The sequence below is a fragment of the Lepisma saccharinum genome, chromosome 4 (genome assembly GCF_977018435.1).
Source record: "Lepisma saccharinum chromosome 4, izLepSacc3.1, whole genome shotgun sequence".
Lineage (NCBI taxonomy): Eukaryota > Metazoa > Arthropoda > Insecta > Zygentoma > Lepismatidae > Lepisma > Lepisma saccharinum.
Genome location: NC_139232.1, coordinates 37,067,610 through 37,090,084, shown reverse-complemented (window position 1 = coordinate 37,090,084; position 22,475 = coordinate 37,067,610). Strand labels below are relative to the sequence as shown.

The window sequence follows — 22,475 nt, the reverse complement described above, 5'->3', positions numbered from 1 at the left end:
ATTGACATTCTTTGTCAATGTGCATGGGAGGTCAAGCTCTTTCCCCGCTGAATGTGCCACCTTGGAAATATTCACCAGTGCGAGATAAGATCGCACAAATGTTCCAAATTCCAAGACGCGTGACGCCTGGAAGTCTCACCCATCTGTCTAGCTCTGAGCTCAAGATACAGCAATTTCCCGTGAGCAAGCAACTTTTGGCCTGGTAGCCGACAACTTCCGGTAACCACTTTCATTAAAAGCGTGTTCTTTGTGCCCTGTAGAACTTCATTAAAAAAAAAAAAAAAAGGGAAACTGTTACAGATAATCAAAGCCGTATAGGCAAACTAAAGATCGTCAACCCGCTTAATGCGTTGTCATCTAGGTTTCCCGCAAAAGTTGATGTCGATCTTACGTATGTTGCAACTCCAATTTCCCGCTTCATACGTTTCCCAACTGTGCCGGTCATAAAATTTGCCAAAACAGTGTTTTGTTGTCTGAGTGACTTCTCCCCTTTATCTATCAGCAAACGGGTGGGAGGGGTGTCCATTGCTAATTGTTTTGGCCACGATTTTCTTGCTCGTGTGCACACACGGGCTCCTTTCCTTTGGCATCTACAAAAAAGCAAACAGTTCTGAATACCTTCTTTAAAACGAACAAAAACCGCATGATAAGTACAATATATGTGACCCCCTTCCTTCTCCTACAACAGCTCATTATCCGCCACTGGTGTGCATGGTAATGTGATAATTTGCTGATAAAAGTTCCGTCTTCGATAACTGCGTTATATTTAAAATGACGATGATTTCCCTTCTGCCACCTGCTGCTCTAACTTCCAGCCGGCCTCATTGTGTTTACTGCAGCTGGCGCCAGTGTTTAGTCTAGCGTCTGGAAAACTCTCGCTTGCCGATAACTGCAATGACTCATCCAGTGCGAAGAAATAAGCTTCATTGTTTTGAATCTCGCAAAGCCATATAATCCCGCTTTTCTTCAGAACCATTAGCGTGCTGCTGTTAAAAAAAAAAACTAAAAAAACCGCAATGCTCAATGTAGGAATACAGGAAAAGTTTTGGCGGAGCGAGTGTTTGACCTCCAGAATACTCCTGAAACCTACAATAAATTGTCGATTAATCTGAAAATACTTAAGTTTCGTAAAGCTTGTTTTTAGTTCTTTTTATGCTGATGAGCTAAGCGGGACTAAATATACAGTTTAAAGTGGGATCCAAACCAGAGTGATTATCGAGTGCGGCACTGTTTAATGTGTCCTAGGATACACATTCGGTGCAAACAGATCGCAAGTTGTGTGTTTACTTTTTCAGAGTGGATTACAATGCAAGTTGAGGAAGAGTTTGAACTGATCCCTGCAAAGGGGGAAGGGGGGAATATGAAGTTAACTGAAGCAAAGAATACGTGACTTTTTTTACCATGTGTTTTAGACAGCCGAACCAGAACAAAATTTACAGCCCCGATTTTTTTGTTTTGTGCCAGGGAAAGGTTGTGTTCTCTCCCAAGTGAATCTTCTCTTACCAGTTAATCCTGTAACGGACAACGTTAAATCCAATATTCATTCTGTCCGATTATCTCCCTCGTCTCTTGCTCGCGCCAGTGTGACTACTGTCAAGATTCTTCAGAGTTTCACTTCTTGCAATAAACGATATTGTTTTCCTTTCCCTAGGTCTCTCGTGCAAACGGGTTTCATATGAACTAAAATTGTACGAATTTCGGGGAAGAGAAACGACTTTGCACAATTAAAAGAAAATACAGTTTTTTATAAGACTTTTTGCCAGGACATGCATCCCGTGCATGACCGGTTGTATAACTAGGCAGGATAAATGGTGTTAACAGTCTCCTTGGAATCTTTGTGTCCGCGTTAAGCTCCGTGTTCTCATTTTGTGTAACAGTTTTTACACTTTCTTTAAAACGTACAATATTATTATATAGTACATATAAAGCTTATTTTCTGAGTTACCACCAAGTATAAAACATCCTTTGTGGGGGTAATTTATACTCTACTTTATTTACACCTGAAAACATGCGCCATCTTGAAAAGTTTGGATAACTCGAAGTCGTTTAATACGAAGTTGACATTTTTTGGTCCCTTGAGCTTCGTATTAACGAGGTTTCCCTGTACTTGGCAATCGATGGCACACAGATGGATTGGACGAAGAGTTTAAAAGAATACTTTCTGCCTACATAAAATATTAAAATGTTTACAGTACAAAATCAACAAAAGTTACGAATTGATTCCATTTCTTCACTTTTCCAGCAGTGCCTGAACCAGACTGGTTATCAGTTTGAAAAACAAAACACTGACAAGGAAAATTTATTCATGTCTGCAGATTATTTTAATTTTGAAAATAAACTGTCTTTTAATAAATACTGAAGTAATAATAATTGAAACTGAATATACATTTTTTTGGCACCCCCTGTATATTCTTACCTGCAACATCTTTGGTGACTTTTACCTGGAAATACACATCTACAGCCCTCAACCACACCAGGATCGGATCAACACCCAATGCTCCTCCACCAAAAACCTGGACTTCACTGTTAACATCAATACCAACATCACAATATCCTTTTCAATGATTGCTTCCAGATTTCACTCATCCACCCCTTACTCCAATCTACCAACACCGCAATATGAAAAAGATGGGAGAGGGTCTACATATCAGTCATGAGTGTAACCACACCCCTTGCATGAGTAAGGTCAATCAGTAATGTTCTCAACCAACCGCATCTCCAATGCTAATACCCATTTTCAACCCTCCTACCTCTTCACAATGCAACCTCTCCCCCCACACAATACCACTCACAGTTTTCAACAAGCGTGGTGAGAGAACCAAGTTTTTCAGTACTAACCATAGCTTCAAACTAGACGTGGCAATTTTGAAGGTTGAATATTCACTTCCATTTCTACCATCTTTTTTCCTACAACTGAAGATACAGCATGCGGCAAAAATTCGAATTTTTTCCAGCATCTTGTGAAGGTTTCCTATTTTTGTGGGGCCCTTCTGGCCCTCCTTCCTTTAATTCACACTATCTATCAGTGTACCTATCTATAGTGTGTACATTTTAAAACCGGCCCCGAGCACAAATATGAGAAATATTACAATATAGTGATCTGCACATTTAGTACCTTACAACAAATGTTGGAAATGTCGTGCTTCTTGCAGGATACACATGTCCAGACGGTTTGCCATATTCCTAGCAACCTTATGGAGTACTTCAGCAGTGATATTCTGAATGGCAACAGTGATGTGGTACTTCAGCACTTTTAAGGTGTGTGGATTATGTCTGTAAACAGTATATTTCAAAAAAACTTGAGAGATCAGGAGATCAGTTTTTTGTGAAATAACCCTGTCGCCAAAAAATTCCATCAGACAAACATGCAATGGGGTAGGGAAAGGGAAGGGGAGGAGGGAGGGGAGTATAAGTATGCAAGAATTGAACAACAAGGTACATCAATATACACAAACATACATTTGTTTTAAGGTACTAAATGCGCAGATCCCTATATTGTAACATTTCTTATATTTGTGCTTGGGGCCGGTTTTAAAATGTACGCACTGTACCTTTCATAAATGTTTGTTCTAGGATAGGGGCTATGTAATGTCTAGTCTGACCAACCTGTGTTAACAGCAAATAGTTAACAGATTAATAAAACTGTATGGTGGAATTGAAATTTTCTTGTTTACTGAACATTAACCCTCACAACTCATTTTTGGTACATGAATAGTGTGGTGGAGTCAAAAAATTAGTACTCCAGAAACATTACTTTTTTTTCTATTTTGGCCATTTTATGTTACATTTTTAAATTTTTGTTAATTGCAACAATATAGATGAATGATGAACTGGATGATGGACAAACACAATTATACATTCATACCTTAACCAGGGTTTGAACCTGGGACCTCTGCATCCTGACCACTCTGCCATGAAGGCCAGTGAATTCAAAAACCATCAGCTGCAAGTTGTATATACATACCATGCAAACTGTGCTACCACAGCCGATGCAAATGTAAGTTGCGACTGAGAACACTTCTCACATCTTGAGTAAAGCGTAATGCATCCAAAACAGGCAGTAAGTTAAGTAGCGCAGTGTCCATTGGATCACTGAACCATGATTTTATGGGTATTGCATTGTCTGAAACAAAAATAAAAGTATTTTATCACATGCTGAATAGATACTGCAGAGTACATTTCAAATTATTAGCTTACAGGATTTGATTCAATTTAATCAACCATACTTAGACGCACCACCACATTAACACTTAAAGGACAGGCTGTGACATGGGTGTCACAGCAGGTATTTCCCTTAAGGGCGGCTTGCGACACTGGTGTCACAAGCAGCTTTATTTTGTAGTATGTTACTTTTTTAACATACTGTAACTTGGATAATGATCAAAGATACATGTTTTGAGTTCTGCATGAGTCAAAAGGTATGCAATTACCAATTAGTAAAGTTTAATTTCATTGTCACTATTGGGGGGGTGTACAAAAAATCGTTAATTTTTTGCGATTTATTTTCATTGGTTTTGAAAACATCGCTTCTTTCTCAATTTTGGTGTTTCAAAACACAGTTTTGGCAATAGAAGTACGGCCTTCCAACATTCCTGGTGCCAAAAGCACAGGTGGGGGGCAGTGGGAGGGGGCTGGGAAAGAAAGTCAAAGCCTCCAGCTGCCCACAAAGGGTTGGAAATTCAAATTTTGTGTAAAAAAAATAGTTACTTTCCCTTTTTTCTTCATCTTTTAACTGATTACGGAAAATGTATTCTTTTCCCATCAAGGTTATAGCAAAAAGTATACTGTACAACATGAGGTATCACTTGTACCTCTAACATTCTTAGTCCGGGAAATAAAAAAAAAATCATTTAGAAGCATGCAGAATTTCAAATTTCCTGCTGAAAACTTGATCAGCGTTAGTGCAGATACCTGGAAAACCAGCCTCGGCGTTTAAGGGTTAACTGCAACATGATTATGAGGAGATAGTGGAAGGACAAGGGTGAGAAAGCAATTATTTGTAGTAGGGATGTGACAAATTAATTGGTACTCTATGGGTATTGGCCAATAGAAACAAATCAGTGTATCCGTTTTTACCGACCCAATATATCTATCAATATCTTATAATTTAGTGCAATATTGTGCCATTTTGCTATAATTTTTATGGGTATAAACATATAATCTCCCTTCCCTACTTTCTTTGCCAGTAAATGTCTAAATATACAGCTCACTTTGCATTTGAAAAGCTTGGTTCATCAGGGGACATCCATCTATTAAGGTCAATGAACCATTTGGATTTTATTATCGGATTAGTAGAGTATCGATACTTTATTGGTATTGGGCAAAATTTCATATCAGCCGATTCCCAATTTGTACTAATTGAAGAAAGTGAATGATAATTCATTTCTGTACTCAATGTATGTGAACAAATGCATAGGAATATAAACTTTGTTTCATTTTCCACTAAGAGAACATAAATTATGTAGAAAGAGCTCATAATGTGGGCTCAACCAAAACTACCTCAACCGAAAATACAAAAAAAAATCAATTGTTTTACATTCTTTTCTGATGTACAAATATTGTATAATACAATCGTGGAAGAATACCCCCAAAAAATGCCTCATGTGCAGAATGTATGGTTGGCCCAGGTAGGTCCAGCAGAGTTTTCCTAACACTTCCCAAACATGGCTACGTTAAAATAATAAAAAAAAAAATCTTATGGTACTTCAGTTTAAACAATGCCCAAAAATTGTTGTTTCTTTTCATATCAAGAAATGTAGTTTAGGGAGAGATTTGACAATGTTATCAGAATTTGGAGTTACCTCAGCACATGAAAAATTAATTTTTTGTCCATAATCTTGAAAGGCTTTGAAAAACCAAGTAATTCACAGGATAAATGTCACTGCAACATGAATTTCAGCTTAAAATCTCTAAATTTGCTGCAGTTGTAATGGTCACAAAATTGATGAATTAGCCCTACCCTTCCTAAATCACGTACTATCTTACAATTTTTATTGTAAACTTTAAAGTTCAAGTGATGCGTTTCTTGATCTACAACAATGTAGTTTAGTCAAATATGTCACGTTCACGAACTGCATTGTTGTTGTTTGAGGTAGAGGATCATAGATGGCAGCATGCAAAAAGAACGAAGCTTATATTTGATGATGCATAAAGCAGTTTAGAAAGTGGGCTAGAGATGGCAGTACTCAAGAAAACGGCTACCATTGCAAAAAGGAAAAGAGCTGATGTGGTGAAATAATGATTGTATATATTAATAATAATTATAATGAAATAAATAAATGAACTTAGCACAATAACAGGATATAAATAAGGTGGAAAGGGTAATTAATATTCTGTAATAGCATAAGTCGAATTGTAATTACGATTCTCAGTCTATTACGGTTCCCACGAACTGAGAGTTTCGTGCAGTTTTTGGGTTGTTTTCCCAAGTGTAGCGCCATTTCAAGGCAGGCACCCAAGCACTTTTGGTAGGTGCATCTATTGCAGCTCCAAGGTAAGGTTAGTGCCGGCCAGGTGGCGATCTTTAACTAACCCCTTTTTTCTTTGTCTATCTGGGAGACAGATTTTCTTAATATTTCCATCAATTTGCATAAGGTGATGTCAAAGAAACGAGGAAAGAGAGGAGGCAGGAAAACGAGAGAATCTATTCTGGCAAGACAAAAAAGGGAACGAGGAGAAATCATACAACCTCCAATCATCAAATATGATCCACTGGGTCTATTGCACGACGTTTCCAAACAAGAACGTGCATATAAGCTGCAGAAGCTAGATATACATACCGTTGCAGGAAGTATATACAAAGATACAAAGGGAAGCATATCTAATGATCCATGTACAAGTAAAAATCAATCCAGCCAGGATCGAAAAGGCTCATTAGCAAGACCAATGAACGAACCAAAAGATGTAAATAAAGAATAAGGAAAGGATGATGTTACATAGATGAAGAAACTTAAGTAGCATCAGGAATTTGTAAATAAGGATGTAAATATACAGTATGTAATTACAAGAAGCAGCAGCTTTAGAAATTATAAGAAGAAGAAGCCTTAGTAATTATACGACGAAGAAGCCTTAGTAATTACAAGAAGATGCCTTAATGATTATAAGAAGAAGCCTTAGTAATTATAAGACGAAGAAGCCTTAGTAATTATAAGAAGCAGCAGCCTTGGTAATTATAAGAAGAAGAAGACTTAGTAATTATAAAAAGAAGCCTTAGTAATTACAAGAAGAAGCCCTAGTAATTACTAAAGTGCGGATCAATATGCACTAAAAAATTGGAAACTATGCATGCATCTATGCACTAAAGGAAAAATATAGGCACAAAAAAATTCCTCGAAATACATTTATTGATTAAATACTACACACACCTAGTGACCATTGAAGGTAAAGACGAAGTAACAACAGCTTCCATGTCAAGTAAGGTTACAAAAGCTTGCATTAAATTGAATTTACTATTTCCAGTTGTTCAACACAATATAACGAAAAGCGTTAAGTAGTTTTGAATTTATGTACATTGCAGTGCACTACAACATATCTCTCTAAATTGGTTAGTGATTTTTTTCCGTTTATCAGTTATCCTTGTATGAAGAAAAAGTGCGCTCCACACTACAACTTGTCACTGGACAATATTTCAATGCAGCTATGTCCTCGAGCGTGAGATCTTGTAATAGTTCTGTTGATTCACTTTGTAGCACAGCTTTCACTTTGCACAAAAAATTCATAGCTGGGTTCTTGGAAGTTACTTTATCTGCCTTTTCTGCAATAATTCTCCCCACTTATGTTGGAACGGATACAATTTCTTTCTTGACATTTTCCCAAAGAGTGAGAGCAAAACACAAAGACATTCCTTCTGTCTCCAGTTGGGTCACAATCGAAGGGAGGGATGCAAAGTGTGCATTTACAAAGCCAATTGGCTTTGCACAGGGAGGGGGGACCGTCTGCCTGCAGCACATAAACAGGGGTTTTCGAACACCTGTGCTTGAAAATTTTACTCTCAGACACATTCCACAGAAGAAACATTAACCAAGTAAACAAATATATTAAAAAAAACTATCAATTTAATGATTTTTTCACGTAATATGCATTTATATGCGCTTACGCAGTAAATATGCACGAACACCTTAAATATGCATTTATATGCACTTTAAAACCCCCGTACTTCGGTTCGGAATGCTCTGAAACAACTTTAGAATCTGGTTGCATATTAATTAGAGGACCCGAATAAAATATGCAAATATGCAAAATCCGCACTCTAGTAATTACAAGAAGCAGCAGCTCAAAGAAGAAGATTGGCTGCAATTAATAAGAAATAAAATAGAAGGAAAAATATTGTAGGAAAAGATTTCAAAGGTTATCTAGTATTTGTACATGTTATTCAAGAATATATAACGAATTGTACCCTCCATAGTGGGTTAAATCTATTGTTTCTTTCCATATATTCGTAGTGTTAGTCACCCTGATCTGTACCCAGAGGTATCTCATTGTTTCACGTGAGAGGACGTGGCAAATATGACCTCTGTGATATAGTTTGTTAGCATAGCATGTGATAATGTCAAACAGATAGATATGTGTGTGGTCCCATAATGTATATTTCATCTAATCATCAATCTCCTTGTGATTAACCTGAAGATGTAGACAAGTAACATTAAATAAGCAAACAACTAAGTGCATGATCTTGCTTTACGGGTTCCAAATTTGTAGCCATATTTTAAATTTCATTATAATATGACCATTCACATGCTAAAATAAAATCCACTCTGTGGGCACATAGTCCAATTGGGACTGTGCTTAGAATTGAAGTCAGATGCTCCGAAACGTGGCTCCACAGAGAATCCAACCCTGGAAACTTTTATTACAAAGCAACAGTGTTAACCATTATACCATCCAGGAACCTTAGAATGTAACTCAGTCAAATATTTTAGAACAAATGTTTTTAGTTCATTTTGTGTAATCATTTGAAAGGAGCAAGACCTTTATTACAATTCCTTTAACTATGTTTACAGAAAATGTGAAAACTTTCTACTCACTGTAACTGTGGAAGAGTAGCTCTCGTAGGTTTCTTGCAGTGTGCAGGCTGGAAGCTCGCTGGCCTCCACAAGTGCTCAAGCCTGTTATACTCTATGCTTTCTCAATAGTTTAGTGTTATGGTATGCCTTCTATCAATTGTACCCTCCCTTCCCTGTTTCCTGTATTGAACTCAATTATTTTTAGTCCAAAGTTTTTCTCAGTAAAAAATACATCAATTGGTGATCAGAATTAAAACAAAACAAGTCTTTTTTATGCCGGAGGGGATGATAAGTAATTCACTGACAGCAAAACACAACATATTCCTGTCACAATCACCAAGGGCAGTGGCTTGCCAAGATTTATGAAAGGGGATGGAGGGCAGGGGGGGGTCATGCTTCTTTTAGTAGTCAGCCTCATTTCGCCATTCTTTCTTGCCTTTAACCTTTAGATGCCGGACCTCTTGCACTCCTGAATGTTGAAGGAAGCCGCAAAGTACAAAAAAAACAACAACTCTAGAACTAACTGTCATAAACAAATGAAATTGGTTTTGTTTTTCTTAAAGACAGGGTTTCTAGTGGAGGTAAAATTTATACACTGTGCCTCCCAATAATTAGTGTTAAAGGAAGAAGAAAGTTGACCTCCCACTCAACAGACCGAAGTGAATGGGAAAATGTAGTATGTAGAGGTGGTAAATTCATACAACTGTGCAAAGTTTCGTTGAAATCAGACTGATACTTCTTGAGCAAAAAAATAATACCATACGTATAAAGTGGCTGTGTTGCCAGCATTGGCACAATGTTCAGAATTTCGCTTCTAGCGTCGGCCCTATGGAGGCTGGATGGACCAAGTTTGGAGGAAGCATGACAAAAGACAGAGGATATATAATGCACGTAAAAAAAAAGAAGGAAATTATGCGATTCCAAAACTTTGCGTAATTATGTAAAATTTTGAAATTTGGGCCTTTGCTCCTGCTCCCCCCCCTCCTGCCCCCATGGACCCTTAATTGTTGGATGTTACTTAAAATGTTCCTTTTTACTTATTCTCACATTTAGGATTTAAAAAGATGCAGTGGTTGAGAAGTTACAACCTTTTATTTTCAATTCATCTCATAGTAACAAAAGGGAAACAAAGGACTTTTTCAAACTTTGCTTGTTAATAGTAGTAACATTGGATATATTTTGTAATTCGAGTATGTCATACCTTATGTATACTAAAGATAAAAGACAGAACTGAAAATCATATGTAGTTTTCAAGAAATGGCGAATTAATTGTTGCTGCACACTGCTGGTCAAAATATGGACCATCCATTCTCAACTGGTATATATATGAATGGCTTATTGCAGAAAGGGACCTGAGTCACATTTTTGAGGTATCGGAGTCACAACTTTTTCATCTCCTCTGTCTCTAGCAGCATACTGCAGGAGGGCGCATTGAGGGTTGCAAAATTAACTATTCATTATGCTAAAAATTTGAGCCAACAACAGCACATTTCTTTCTTACACTCTCAATATTATACGATTTTTCTTGTTTTTCTCAGAATTGTGCAAAAGTGACTCAGGTCCCTTTCTGCAATAAGCCATTCATATATATAGTGGTCGAAATTTCAACCAGTTGGATGCTAAAGGTTAATGATAATTTTCTTTACGAAATACTAGACCAAAGGGGGAACTTTGAAGATGGAACATATGTATTTTTATGCATGGGGCAGAGGAATGTTCTTTCATTGCAAATTATGCGACTCTTGGTGTTGTATAGTGAGAGTGCCAGAAAAAAATTAAGGGAGAGAGGTGTGCAGCAATATTTTCAAATTTAGTACACATCTAAATACCATACAAAAATGCATATTTGGTGAAAAGAGTACATATTTATTTACTTTCTTGTTCGCAGTGAATGTAACTTCTTAATGAAGAAGTCTTACGATGCCTTAAAGAGTAAAAGGCGATTGCGCCTCCTCCTTTCCTCTGACGTCGAAATTCAGCATTGTTTAAAGTTAACAAGAACTGCACCTACCTCCACAAGAGCACATCAATCTGCCACTGATGTGCTTTGTTATGCGATAATTGCATGATTCAGCCCCTCTTTTATAAAAATTGCATTTTACAGTGGCATGAGGAAATGTAAATCAATTGTTTCATTTTTCTCCACACTGTTTTTACAAGAGAAAACCTGTAACCCAACTTCTCGGTTTTTGAAAAAGTGCACATTATCTTCAAAATGCATACGGCTTTCTCATCTTTCACCAAGTCTGTTTGGGGTTGCTGCCAGCACCAGTGTTTTGTCTAGTGGCACCAAAGCAGTTCCTTGACCTGTTTCTTGTCTCTCAAGGCTGTTTTGTTTTCGCAATTATGAAGTACTAGCACCAAGCATAATACCAAGAGTTACAGGCAAGCACACATTCTGTTGTGCTGTCTTGTGATAAGCAAATCCATAACTCATTTTGTGCAGCTGACACAACAATAAACATCTTGAATGCTCAGGGCAGTGCAGGAAGGAAATGCACAGAGTTCAATATAATCACCGCATCTCTTCAGAACCATGCATGTGCTAAAAATAAATCACAGAATGTGCAATGTAGAAATGGAAATGGATGCAAAGACTTAGAAAAAACAAAACAAAAAAAACATCCATTAATTCTGGTAAAACTGTTGATAGAAGCAGAAGTTTGCCCTTCACAAGATTCCCAATCTAACAATAAATCAATTAACCTTTATCAGATGGCTCATTTTGGACAGTAGCAGAAAAACAAGTCATAACTTGAAAAACTAGACACAATAATTCAATTCTGTCTTTTTTGTTAGGTTATTGTTATTATTTCTAACAAACGCATTTCAAAATTGTTGATTCCAAAATCAAATTATGCAACATAACACATGAATAGGGTATTCTTGCTTCTCTCTCTTACAGGAAATAATAGAATACTGGTAAATGAAAAAAAAAAAAGCTTATTCACAATGTGTGACAGCCACAGACCTACAATTTTCAAAATTAGCAAAAAATTAAGATAAAAAAAGAGTGCATTTCTTTTCCAAATTCGGGGACAGGGAATAAATGTTCATCAAGAGTGGGCTTGTTGTGCTTCCCTGCAAATTTGGCCCAAACAACATGCATAGGGCTAATGGTAGAAGCAATTTTCCAGATTTGCCCCATAAGATGGCAACAATGCTTTTCTTATACTTTGTTATTTTTTCCAACCAAGATGTATCTGGGTCATTCCATTTCATATCAACCTCACATCTTTTTATTAATTTGAAATCTACCATAAGGGACCACCTAAGGTAGAAAAATATGCAATGTTGCAGATCAATATCTTTTGTTTTTCCGAAATTACAGGTGTGCAAAATGTGTGAGATTGTAATATTTTGGCAATCAGGGCACCTATAGATGTGATTGAGACGGCATTGGAAAGGTCTTGAAGGGCTCTTTCACAAAAGATATTACATGCCTATTTCAGGGTAAAAAAAATAAAGGTGGTTTAAATAAAATGTTGACAGCCATTTTCTAAAAAAACTGGTCTCAATATATAAAAAAAAAAATAGTCGTACATACTTTCCGGTCCCACACCATGGCTGTACAGTGTCTAAGGTGTCATGCTTTGGGCTCCAACTACGGTTTGCACACAGGTTCGAGTGTGCTGGGGGAAGCGTAACAACTTTTCTCTGAGATTTCGGCCTGTTGTGAGGAAATTGGGGAGCTACGAATGAGTAGTATAACCTGGTTATGGAAACCTACAACAACGACTGGGGGTTTGTCACGCTGACCACTCTATCTATACTTGCAATTGCTGGGGTACTTCCCCTGGATTTGGAACTTTTCAAATCAGCTACAACTTACTGGTTTAAGAAAAACCAACATGAGATGATAAGATCAAGATACAACATCCAGGTGGATTCCATAAGTGATATCAAAATACACTTCAACCGGATATGGAATAAAGAGTGGAAAAGAGATGACTCAAACCATACAAGACAATACATCACAGACATCACTGAGAGAAACACATGGGACTCATCTAAATCCATTTACTAACTGGACATGGACCATTTAATAGCTATCTGCAGTGGTTTAACTTGAGGGATACAGCAATCTGCACTAACTGTGAGGTACTGGATTCACCGGAACATAAGATTTTCAAGTGCCTTAAGCATAACTCCTCGATAACTGGAATGCTGAGAAGAAGCTTAGGACATGATGACTATGCTAACCTGCTGGCTAATAAGAAAAAGTGCGAAGCAGTTAACTTAATATCCAATGCTGAAGAGCTTGAATACAAATTCAACATAAGAGAGAACCAGAATCTCCCTGGTAGAAGCAACACTGAGGAAAACCCAGTTAGAACTACGAGAAGAATGATAAGACCTAGAAGATCACAGATGACACAACAATGTAACGAGCATTTCTGCAAGTTACATAATGGGGCGTTGCCTCTACAAGGAGATAAGGAAAGCAGGCCAGGAAGTAAGAACATGCGTCGCACTCACTTGTCTCACAAGGTTCCTGACAAGGCAACCTAAGTTTGGTGGCTTAGTGGCAACAAGGCCAGAACCTTGGCCTTGAATATTCTGGGAATAACCCTGACGATAAGCTTAGAGGTCTACTGACCACAAGCCTACGTCATGGCCAGCAAGGCCATACCTCTCCTCCAGAATGGGATAGTCACAGAGTAAATAGCCACAAGGTTGTGAGCTCTCTCAGCTGGGTAGGGGATAGAGACAAGGTCGTCACTTTAATAAATACTCCTAGAACAAGCCACTCAGTGAGAGTCCTGGCACATTGAGAGACACCGAGAGGCAGTTCCATTGTTCGTTGCTCCTATCTTAGAGGGTAAGCCTCAAATATAAGTGGTGACACTTGGGATTTCTTTCTATTTTACAATAAGATCAAGTCACAAAATGGCCCGTTAGTTGGAGTTAGAACATAAGCATTTTACTGTTAGACATTTAGACTAACAACTATGTCTTACATATCAAGCGAGTGCCTCTTTATGTCTACCATCAACTAAGGATATTACAAAAGGTAACGCTAGTCGCCCCCTAAGCGTTACAACAAGAACCACCTATTAACCAACAAACCAGGTTCTAGAAACCAGGACCTTCTTCATTCAAGAGAAGAAAATTTTATATAACTTCTGCAAGACAAAAAGATTTTGAGGACCACAACTAACACACTTCTGGAAGCTCAGTAACACTTAATAATGCTATTTACCTGAAGAACTGAGCCCTACTGGATGACAACAATCGAAGGATCTCGTGAACTCAATATACTAGTGTTAAACATATGAGTGAGCTTACTCTTGGAGAACACAGCCTCATCAGTTGGTGGGGCGTGTAAGATTCACTGCACTTAGTAAATGTTAAGACTTCCCCCAGAGGGACCTGAAGAGTTATTTGTCCATCTGTGTATGAAATGAAACGAAGGAAGTCCATATTTGGACGTGCAGAATTACATCTCCAATAGAACCTTATTTCTTTGAGAATAACAGAAGTTACCAGTGTCAAACATTTAAGTTAACTCATTCCTTGAGAAACATCATTCCGTGGGACGGGACTTGAAGGACTTAGTGAACTCAGTCTATCTCTAGAAAACAAGGATACTTCATTTCAGATGTAGGGAATGATTCTTAGTTAGAATCATAGCTGAATATTTCTGTTAGCCCATTCATAAAGGTTTTTCTTGTATGTACGCATTGCTTGTATTGTAGAATTATTTTCCTGTAGTTTACGGTTATTACAAACATAAGAAAACAGTTTTTCGTTGTGACGTTCCAGGAGAACACACGCTCCCTTCATCAGACATTTATTTTCATTTTGACTAAAGATACAGTTATAACAACGGTTAGCAATTTTTTAAACATAAAAGAATCAGTTATATAATGGATGTTGTCAATGTTACATTGTTGTAATACAGCAACTTAACTGTAGAAAGAAGCAGTCTGTTTTATTTTTATTTCAGATAATTTTTTTTTGATCACATTATTTTTTATTTAAAATTATGAATCCCAAATATCAACCTGTAATTCAAAGTCATCATTGTTTTCACAAAGTCTCTTGATGTTTTCTGTTACATTAAATTTTAAGATGGTGGCTTACTCCATTTGTGAAAAAGAAAACTCAATACTGGATGTTACAATTTTCATTATTATTACAATTATTATTATTATTATTGTTACAAACATCAGTCCATAGGAAAAAATTAGCAGGGGAAAAATACATACATGCCAATTCAGAACATTCACGTATAACAATGGATAATATATTTTTAACTTTTTTCCTGAGAGCACAAAGACTATGTTCTAATAATAAGGATATCAAAAATGAAGAAGAAAGGCTTTTTAATACAGCAAAAGAAAATGGCTTTCACACTAACAGAATAAACCAAATCAAAAAACAAGTCGCAAGAAAACTAAAGGAAAAGAGAAATACAGACAAAGATGAAAAATCTGTTGAAAAGAAATTTGTGTGCATTCCATTCCACAAGGGATTCTCACATGAAATTGCCAAATTTTTAGAAGATTCAATTTCAAAATTGTTTTTAGATCACCAAGAACTTTGGAATGTGCCCTGCAACATGGCTACACTGAAGAACAACTTTCCACTGGGTGCAGTAAAGTGGAAATACAGGTCAGACATCCTAACCAACCACAATCAACTCATCCGCAAGCAACCCAGCCACAATCAACCTCCAGCGGCCAATATAAATGGTTTGCCTTCACCTACCATCCCACCACTTCCAACCGCATATCCAAAACCCTTCTCCCATATGGCTTCAAAATAGCACACAAACCCAATTCCAAAATAGCTGATAATCTGAACAAACACAAACAATACTTCCTCTCCCCCCTTGATAACCCAGGTGTATATGATGCAGAGTGTGAATGCAAGGCACATTACATCGGCAAGTCCATCAGATCTGTCAATGAAAGAATCCAACAGCACCTAGCAGATGCGAAAAAAGCCCAACCCACTACTGGTCTTGCTAAACATATAAAATACAATAGCCATAAAATTCAAAAGGTTCAAGTCAAACACACTGCTCACACGCTCGTAGACACCAAAATCAAGGAAACGCATGCCATAATGCACTTCCAGCACGAGCTAAACATCGATAGCGGGGAAGCGCACCACACTTGGATTACCCTACTACAACAGCTATCGCCTGGAAATAGCAGACAACACAGACCCAGATGCACGCCAAGCAACAGTACAGCAAGTTCCAATGAGGATGGTGGCAGTGGCCAATGAATTTAATCGAAAAACAGCTTCGCAGATAAAAGTGAGTACTAGTTTCTCCATATTTATACACTACTGCGTCTCTCTTTTCCCAATTATGAATTATTTCTTTATCTTCATATTTTAACTGGAAAGTATATATATATATATATATCAAGAACTAACTCAAAATAGAAGAACTCGCTGGTATAACACAGGAGCCAGGGTTCCAAGGAGACCAACAATCTCTTCCAAGCAACTTCAGGATGGCCAATTACTAAATTATGGGACGACCACACTCGTGCAATTACACAAATCAGAGATGAAACAGAACAACGTACTTATGAGAACTTATGCCGAGTGAGAGGGTGATGTATGTGCGAGATGAGAGAGGAGCATGGAGGATCGTGTCCCCAACGTCCCATATTATGACCACACGTCACCCCGTAACTGGTTGGATGATCTCCCACCTCGGGTGAGTGAGTGAGTAGAATGAGGTGGGAGTGAGGCTGGCAGTTGGTAGGTAGGTAATGGGATGTTGAACCACGGGTTAGTTTCAATATTTTCCTACCTTAGGTGGCCCCTATCAGTATGTCAAATTTCAATTGAATCAAAAAAATGTAAGGTTGAGGATCTTGTTCATCGGCTGTGCTGTAGCCCTTCTTTGTTCTTGACCTCAAAGAAAGATGGATTCATGTTTGCTTACTTTCCAACACAATTTACCAATAGCCTGATTTCATTATTTACAACTTTACTGCTGACAGGCCACTAAATAGAAAGCTAATCCTGGCAAATGCTCTGCTCGCCAACCTCCAATCAAAGACTATGACTGGCTGAGAAAAGGTATGCACTTGCAGCACTATGCACAAGGAGGCGCAAAGGTATCATATGAGGCTGGTTCCCACAGGGGAAGCACAAAAAGAAATGCACAACCAATTAACAAAATGGTATTTCATAGGGTTTGCTTCCCCCACACAGAATAGCAAATATAAAATTAATTGTTTGGGACTGTTTAGTCCCACTTGGAAGGGAACATATTATTTTGGGATACCTGTAATCCCAGCTGGGCAGATAAGAGTTAAAAAAAGAGTTATCAAAACTTCCCACATTAAAAACAGAGGAAAAAATCTATTAGAAAATGCAATTAAAATAACTGGGAAATGAAACTATTTCTGTTAGGTTTTAGACAAATAATTCTCACCTGGATAAGCTCTGTAAGCTCCTGGTGAATTATCCAAGATAAATATGCTTGCAAGATCATTGTTTATGGCTGACAAATCCTTTGTATAGCTTCCCAAGTCAGGTGTACAGTGTTGCCGGTAATAGCGCCTCCTAAGTATTCCCCTGTTGTTGTCTAATTTATCTGCAACAGCTGCTCCATATATCTCCATGCTGGCAGTGAATACTACCAACTCATACCATTGCGAAACCTGAGATGAAAATGAATAATCCTGATTAATCCATTAATATTCACTCAATGAAATAATTATTGCAAAGAAACAATTTTATACGTTACTATTTGTAGTATATAGATCTTGCACTGAATTCTTTGTTATTTAACATCTCTTTTCTACCTCTACAGATACATTTTGACAGTGAGAATGTATGATAAAAAAAGTAAAATAGATGCAAAAGTAAAATAGATGCAAAGATAAACACACTGTAACATCATGGTGTGCAATGGTGAGATGACCAATAAATTTACTTGGCTACAAATCTGCCACCAGACAGATTTTGACAATTATAATTAGAGCTAAACAGAATAAAAAAATTACATGCAAAAGCATCAATTGAATATTTCCCTAAGTATGTATGTGTGATAAAAGATGTAGTCAGTATAAAAAAAATATTAGTGACATAAAAAATTAAGGCTAAATTATTAATATTCTTAAAAGGGACCTATTTGACTTTCAGGTTGTGCCAATGGTGTTGACAGCATTTGAAGTCCCACACAACATGTACAGTGCATGTGTGATATTGGCTGCTAATAGCAACAGAGAGTACAACAAGAGGAATCCGAATGTGAGCTGGACATGCGACTTCGAGATGTACCGAATGGCAAAGTCGAAGCATACAGCACAACAGTGCTGTAGTGCTAGTAGGATTGATATTAAAACAAAGCAAACATTGCATTATACCTACAGCAAGTTGCCAAAGCTGACATTTTGACAGAAAGGGATGCAAGCAATTTCCGACAGTGAGAAGGAAGTGGCAGATGAAATGTAGTTTCGTATTCGGTTGAATGCCATCACCTTCCATCAGTTCTCGTCATCACTTATACCAGTATGATTGTCTATGCATTCAGTAAGAGTGAGTACCTAGCTGATTGTCCTAAACGCTTTACAACTACCAAAGGAGTCAGCCTTTGATCTTGCTGGCCCAAACTTTTGTGATCACTGTGGCACGTCATTTTTCATTTGTTGCTCATGGTGCAAGTTAAAGGTGTGTTTTGAACGTCGATGACATCCATTTTAAGAAGTGTACCCCATACAGTCCATAAAGGTTGATCTCTGAGCTTCCAGTACACTTACTTCGCTTCATTCTCCTATGCACATGGTGAGTCATTAGCAGCTATGATTTCATTGTCACCATGTCTCGAGCTGATGCTTTCGAATGGTCCAACTTAGGCATTGCACTTGCGACCTCGAAGTCAAATAGGTCCCTTGTTAATAAACTCCAAAGTAAGAGATTTGGGGCAATTACTTACAATATCTAAGAAGAAATCAACATGGGGCCTCTTATGAACAAAGAATCTTACTGGGTGTCTGTCTATTGTAACTTTAAGGACAAAATCTGGTGGTGTTCCTGGTTTTACTGTTTGCCGAACAACTCCATCATGATGAGAATGAATAAGGGTCTCATCTAAGTCCAAAACCAAGACTTTACGTTTCACAATATCTGAAAGAGAAAAGAAAACATGCTATTTAAACATTCTACACAATTGCACATTAAATATGGTATGGGCGATACTATTTCCGGCCACACTGTACATTAGGGTGGAGTGAAAATGGGCTAAAAAATTATTTTTTTAAAATTTCAATTAGCTAGATATGTCAAAAGGTGCCAATAGATCAATAGAACACTGTGTAAAAATTTCAAGACTTTTGAACAATATTTTGATCGCCCTTCGCAACCTTTTATTTTGCAATACTAAGCGACATTACAACAATATAGTCAGTCAATAGTGACTATTAGTCAGTTTAGTCACCTTAAAACTCAGTTAATGCAATCAAATGTCACAAACAGTTACAAGGTGAAGTGAGAGAAGTCACGTTTCGACTCGAACGTCGGCATTAACTGTCGAGAAGCGATGCGTGCACGGATGAAGCCATCTCGCGATTTCTGTCCACAAACAGCTTTCGCCGCCTCGGTCACCAGCTTCACGTGTGTGGTTGGGGAATTTTGAGAAGGTGAGAGTTGGAGTCACCACCGTCGTGATGAGATCCCTGAGCTCAGTGTCCGTCATTGCCTTGATTACGGGAGAGTCCGAGATAGGGCAGATGGCCCAGTCAATCACGTCGAAGTTGAGTTTTGCGGGAAGCTTAAACCTCCGTATTTGTCCACTGGGGTCTGCTGCAGCTCTGGCCTTCATCACTCGTCGCAGGCCAAGCTCACATATGTATGGTCGATGGTCCGTCATCATGGCCAGGAGCAGATTCTCCGGGTGAGCAAAGTATGCATTGCGATGAATGACGGGACCAATGATATTCTTGTGCTTAGGGCTGAGGTATCATCACTTGACGAGCATCTGGTGAAGGTGCCTAGCTCCATCTTTGCGTGACCAGTGGGCTTTTACGGCGAACCACGTTGGAGCATATACGCGAATGATGAACGTCACCAGCTTTTTCAGATTCTCTTACGGTTGCATGTTGCTTACATATAATCGGAGGATTCGATTGGCTGTCGTTATCCATTGTGAGTGATTCAGGCAACCTGGGTTTCGCATTGCCGGATTGACGCTACATTCACCTTTGCCGATGCTATTGCACATTTCCAGTAGATAGCGCTGATCTGTGCTCAACTCCTTCGGGTCAACATTGGACAGTTGCTCGGTCAGCTGCACCGGTGCAAATGAGGAGACAGGCTGTTTGCTACACGTCACTAGCTGCTTTCCGATATCTCCACAGAAACCGTGCAGGCCTGTAGTCGTGCCATCGAGTGCCTGCAATAGATGGCGCAGGGGCAGCTCATTGGCATGGAGCAGACATACCAGCCACTGCAGAGGACGCACCAAAGTTTCTTCCAGTCGGAGGATAACGCTCGCTGTGTGTCTCGTGTTCATATTTGTGCCGTGACACCCTACAACTTTAATGTTCTCTGTCTGCGCATTCCTCTCTTTGAAACTAGCGACTATTGACTCAGCTATGTCTTTGCTGGAGCCTGATGGTGGAGCCGTGTGGCTGAAGTACGAAGAACCAGGCTCTGCGATAATGCTTATGTGTTCTTCCGTGAGGGTTTTTCTGTGTTACTTGTTGTCGTCGCTGAGAACTTGTGTCAAAGTTTGATCCTTGTGGCCATCAAAGAATACTGCCTTATGCCAATGTGTGTGTGGTCAAACTGGTCATCATTCTGCTGGAGTTCCTTACGAGTTTTGCTGCGTTCTCGGCGGATCTTGCTTCGATCGATTACTTTAGATCGGTCGATTGGCGACACGAGACCAAGATCATGCAGAACTGATGTTGCTAATACAGCAGCCTATCCATCCGAGACTCGGATCCAATCGCAAGCTTTAGCGAGTGAAGGCAGAGAGATTGTCATTTTCTTACAATGGCGATTCTGCTTTGGCTTAGTCTTGACTGATTCTGTATCTGACATGTACTCATGGCCAGTGGCACTGACCGACGGGTACGTGTCATCTTCGGCACTGTCGGCAGAATCGGCTTGACCTTTACTCTCAACGGTCCTCTGCTTCTTCATTCCTTCGAGATTGGCTTCCTCTCTTTCAGCTTTCTTCTTCAATTTTGACGTCTCCTCTTGATCTATACTGCTGATTATCATCTTTTTTAGTCCTCTCTGGTCTTCAAGGAAATGACGTTCCTTTGCCGGAACTTTGAATTCTTTCGCGCATTTGCAGTTGGAAACCATGTTCATGCACTTGCATTTGCTGAGATCAAACAGACTGTTACCTCTGTCGCGAAAGTCCGAGAGTCTCCGTTGGTAGTTGCGTTGATCCTTTTTCCCTTTGTAGACGTTTAGGATTGTGTTGTATTGTTGTGGAACTATCTGAGTTTTTCAATCGCTTGTGCGTGAGTTACTGTTGGAAGTGAGGCCCTTTCCCAGATCTCCTCGACTTCATAGCACAGTTTGTGAGATATGTCCAAAAATGATGGGTATTTTCCATTGTCCGTCCTCAAGTCTGGTCGCAGTTGAATATATTTCTTCATGAGATCGGTGTAGGTTGGCAGAGTATTGGTCGGTAGGTTTCGTGGAGCGCCAAATATCTCTTGTAACTGCCATCTCTCTGAAAATGGAAGTTCTGAGGATGGGGATATCCTGAGGATAACTTGATGTCCCCAGGATATCCCAAGGACATCCTGGGGATAATGTGTGTTGTATAGGTAAGCTATAGGGCAAATGGCACATTTTCCATAGTCTAGCTTCTAAAAATAAAAAAATAAAAATTTTCACTCCACCCTACTATACAACACACGCTATCCCCAGGATGTCCGTGGGATATCCTGGGGACATACTGTTATCCTCAGGATATCCCCACAATGTATAGGTAAGCTTAAGATGGCCAATACCTTCTCAATAAGTAGCTCGCTTAGATTCGCTACTTAATAAGCCATGCTGAAATCAAACTGAATCAGGCTACAAAGTCATAAAAAGGGTTAAATGCCAATTATTTCAATAAGGTGAAGGGCGATCAAAAAGTTGACAAAATAATATGATTTTGCAGGATTCTTACTATGGACAAATGGCACATTTTCCCTAGTCTAGCTTATAAAAATAAAAGTTTTTTTACTCCACCCTACTGTACATGGCACAACATTCCATTAAGGGCCAAGGAATGCCAAGCACCTTCTCATTGTGTGATGCATGGCCAGCACATCAAGTCCCATTGCTCCTGTATACTGTCTTTCAATTCGGAGTAGACGTAAAAGAGAAATATTCGATATAATTACGTAATCTAAGAACATTACCAATTCTTGTGCAAATAATGATGTGAAAATTTAACAGTATGTGTACAGCTCACCACTCAGGAGATGATCCCCAGCAGAAGTGAAGTGACGTAGCAGCAGGCGACTCCACTATTAGGGTTGGGGG

The 22,475-nt window shown here is 38.7% G+C and overlaps 1 protein-coding gene across 3 annotated transcripts in view; it reads right to left on the bottom strand.

The window, feature by feature from the left end:
- Dd (CTD nuclear envelope phosphatase 1-like protein dullard) overlaps nucleotides 1-22,475 on the bottom strand; it is a 40,509-nt gene that overhangs the window by 4,544 nt on the left and 13,490 nt on the right. For 2 of the 3 annotated variants that reach the window (XM_083120417.1, XM_083120418.1), the window contains exons 3-5: nucleotides 18,916-19,106; nucleotides 17,410-17,638; nucleotides 3,965-4,123 (exon numbers count right to left, since the gene is read on the bottom strand). In XM_083120417.1, the coding sequence (XP_082976543.1) occupies nucleotides 3,978-4,123; nucleotides 17,410-17,638; nucleotides 18,916-19,106 (566 nt within the window). In that variant the 3' untranslated portion in view covers nucleotides 3,965-3,977. Of the gene's footprint in view, nucleotides 1-3,865; nucleotides 4,124-17,409; nucleotides 17,639-18,915; nucleotides 19,107-22,475 lie in introns of all 3 variants that reach the window. The other variant, XR_014441593.1, reaches the window with a different exon arrangement.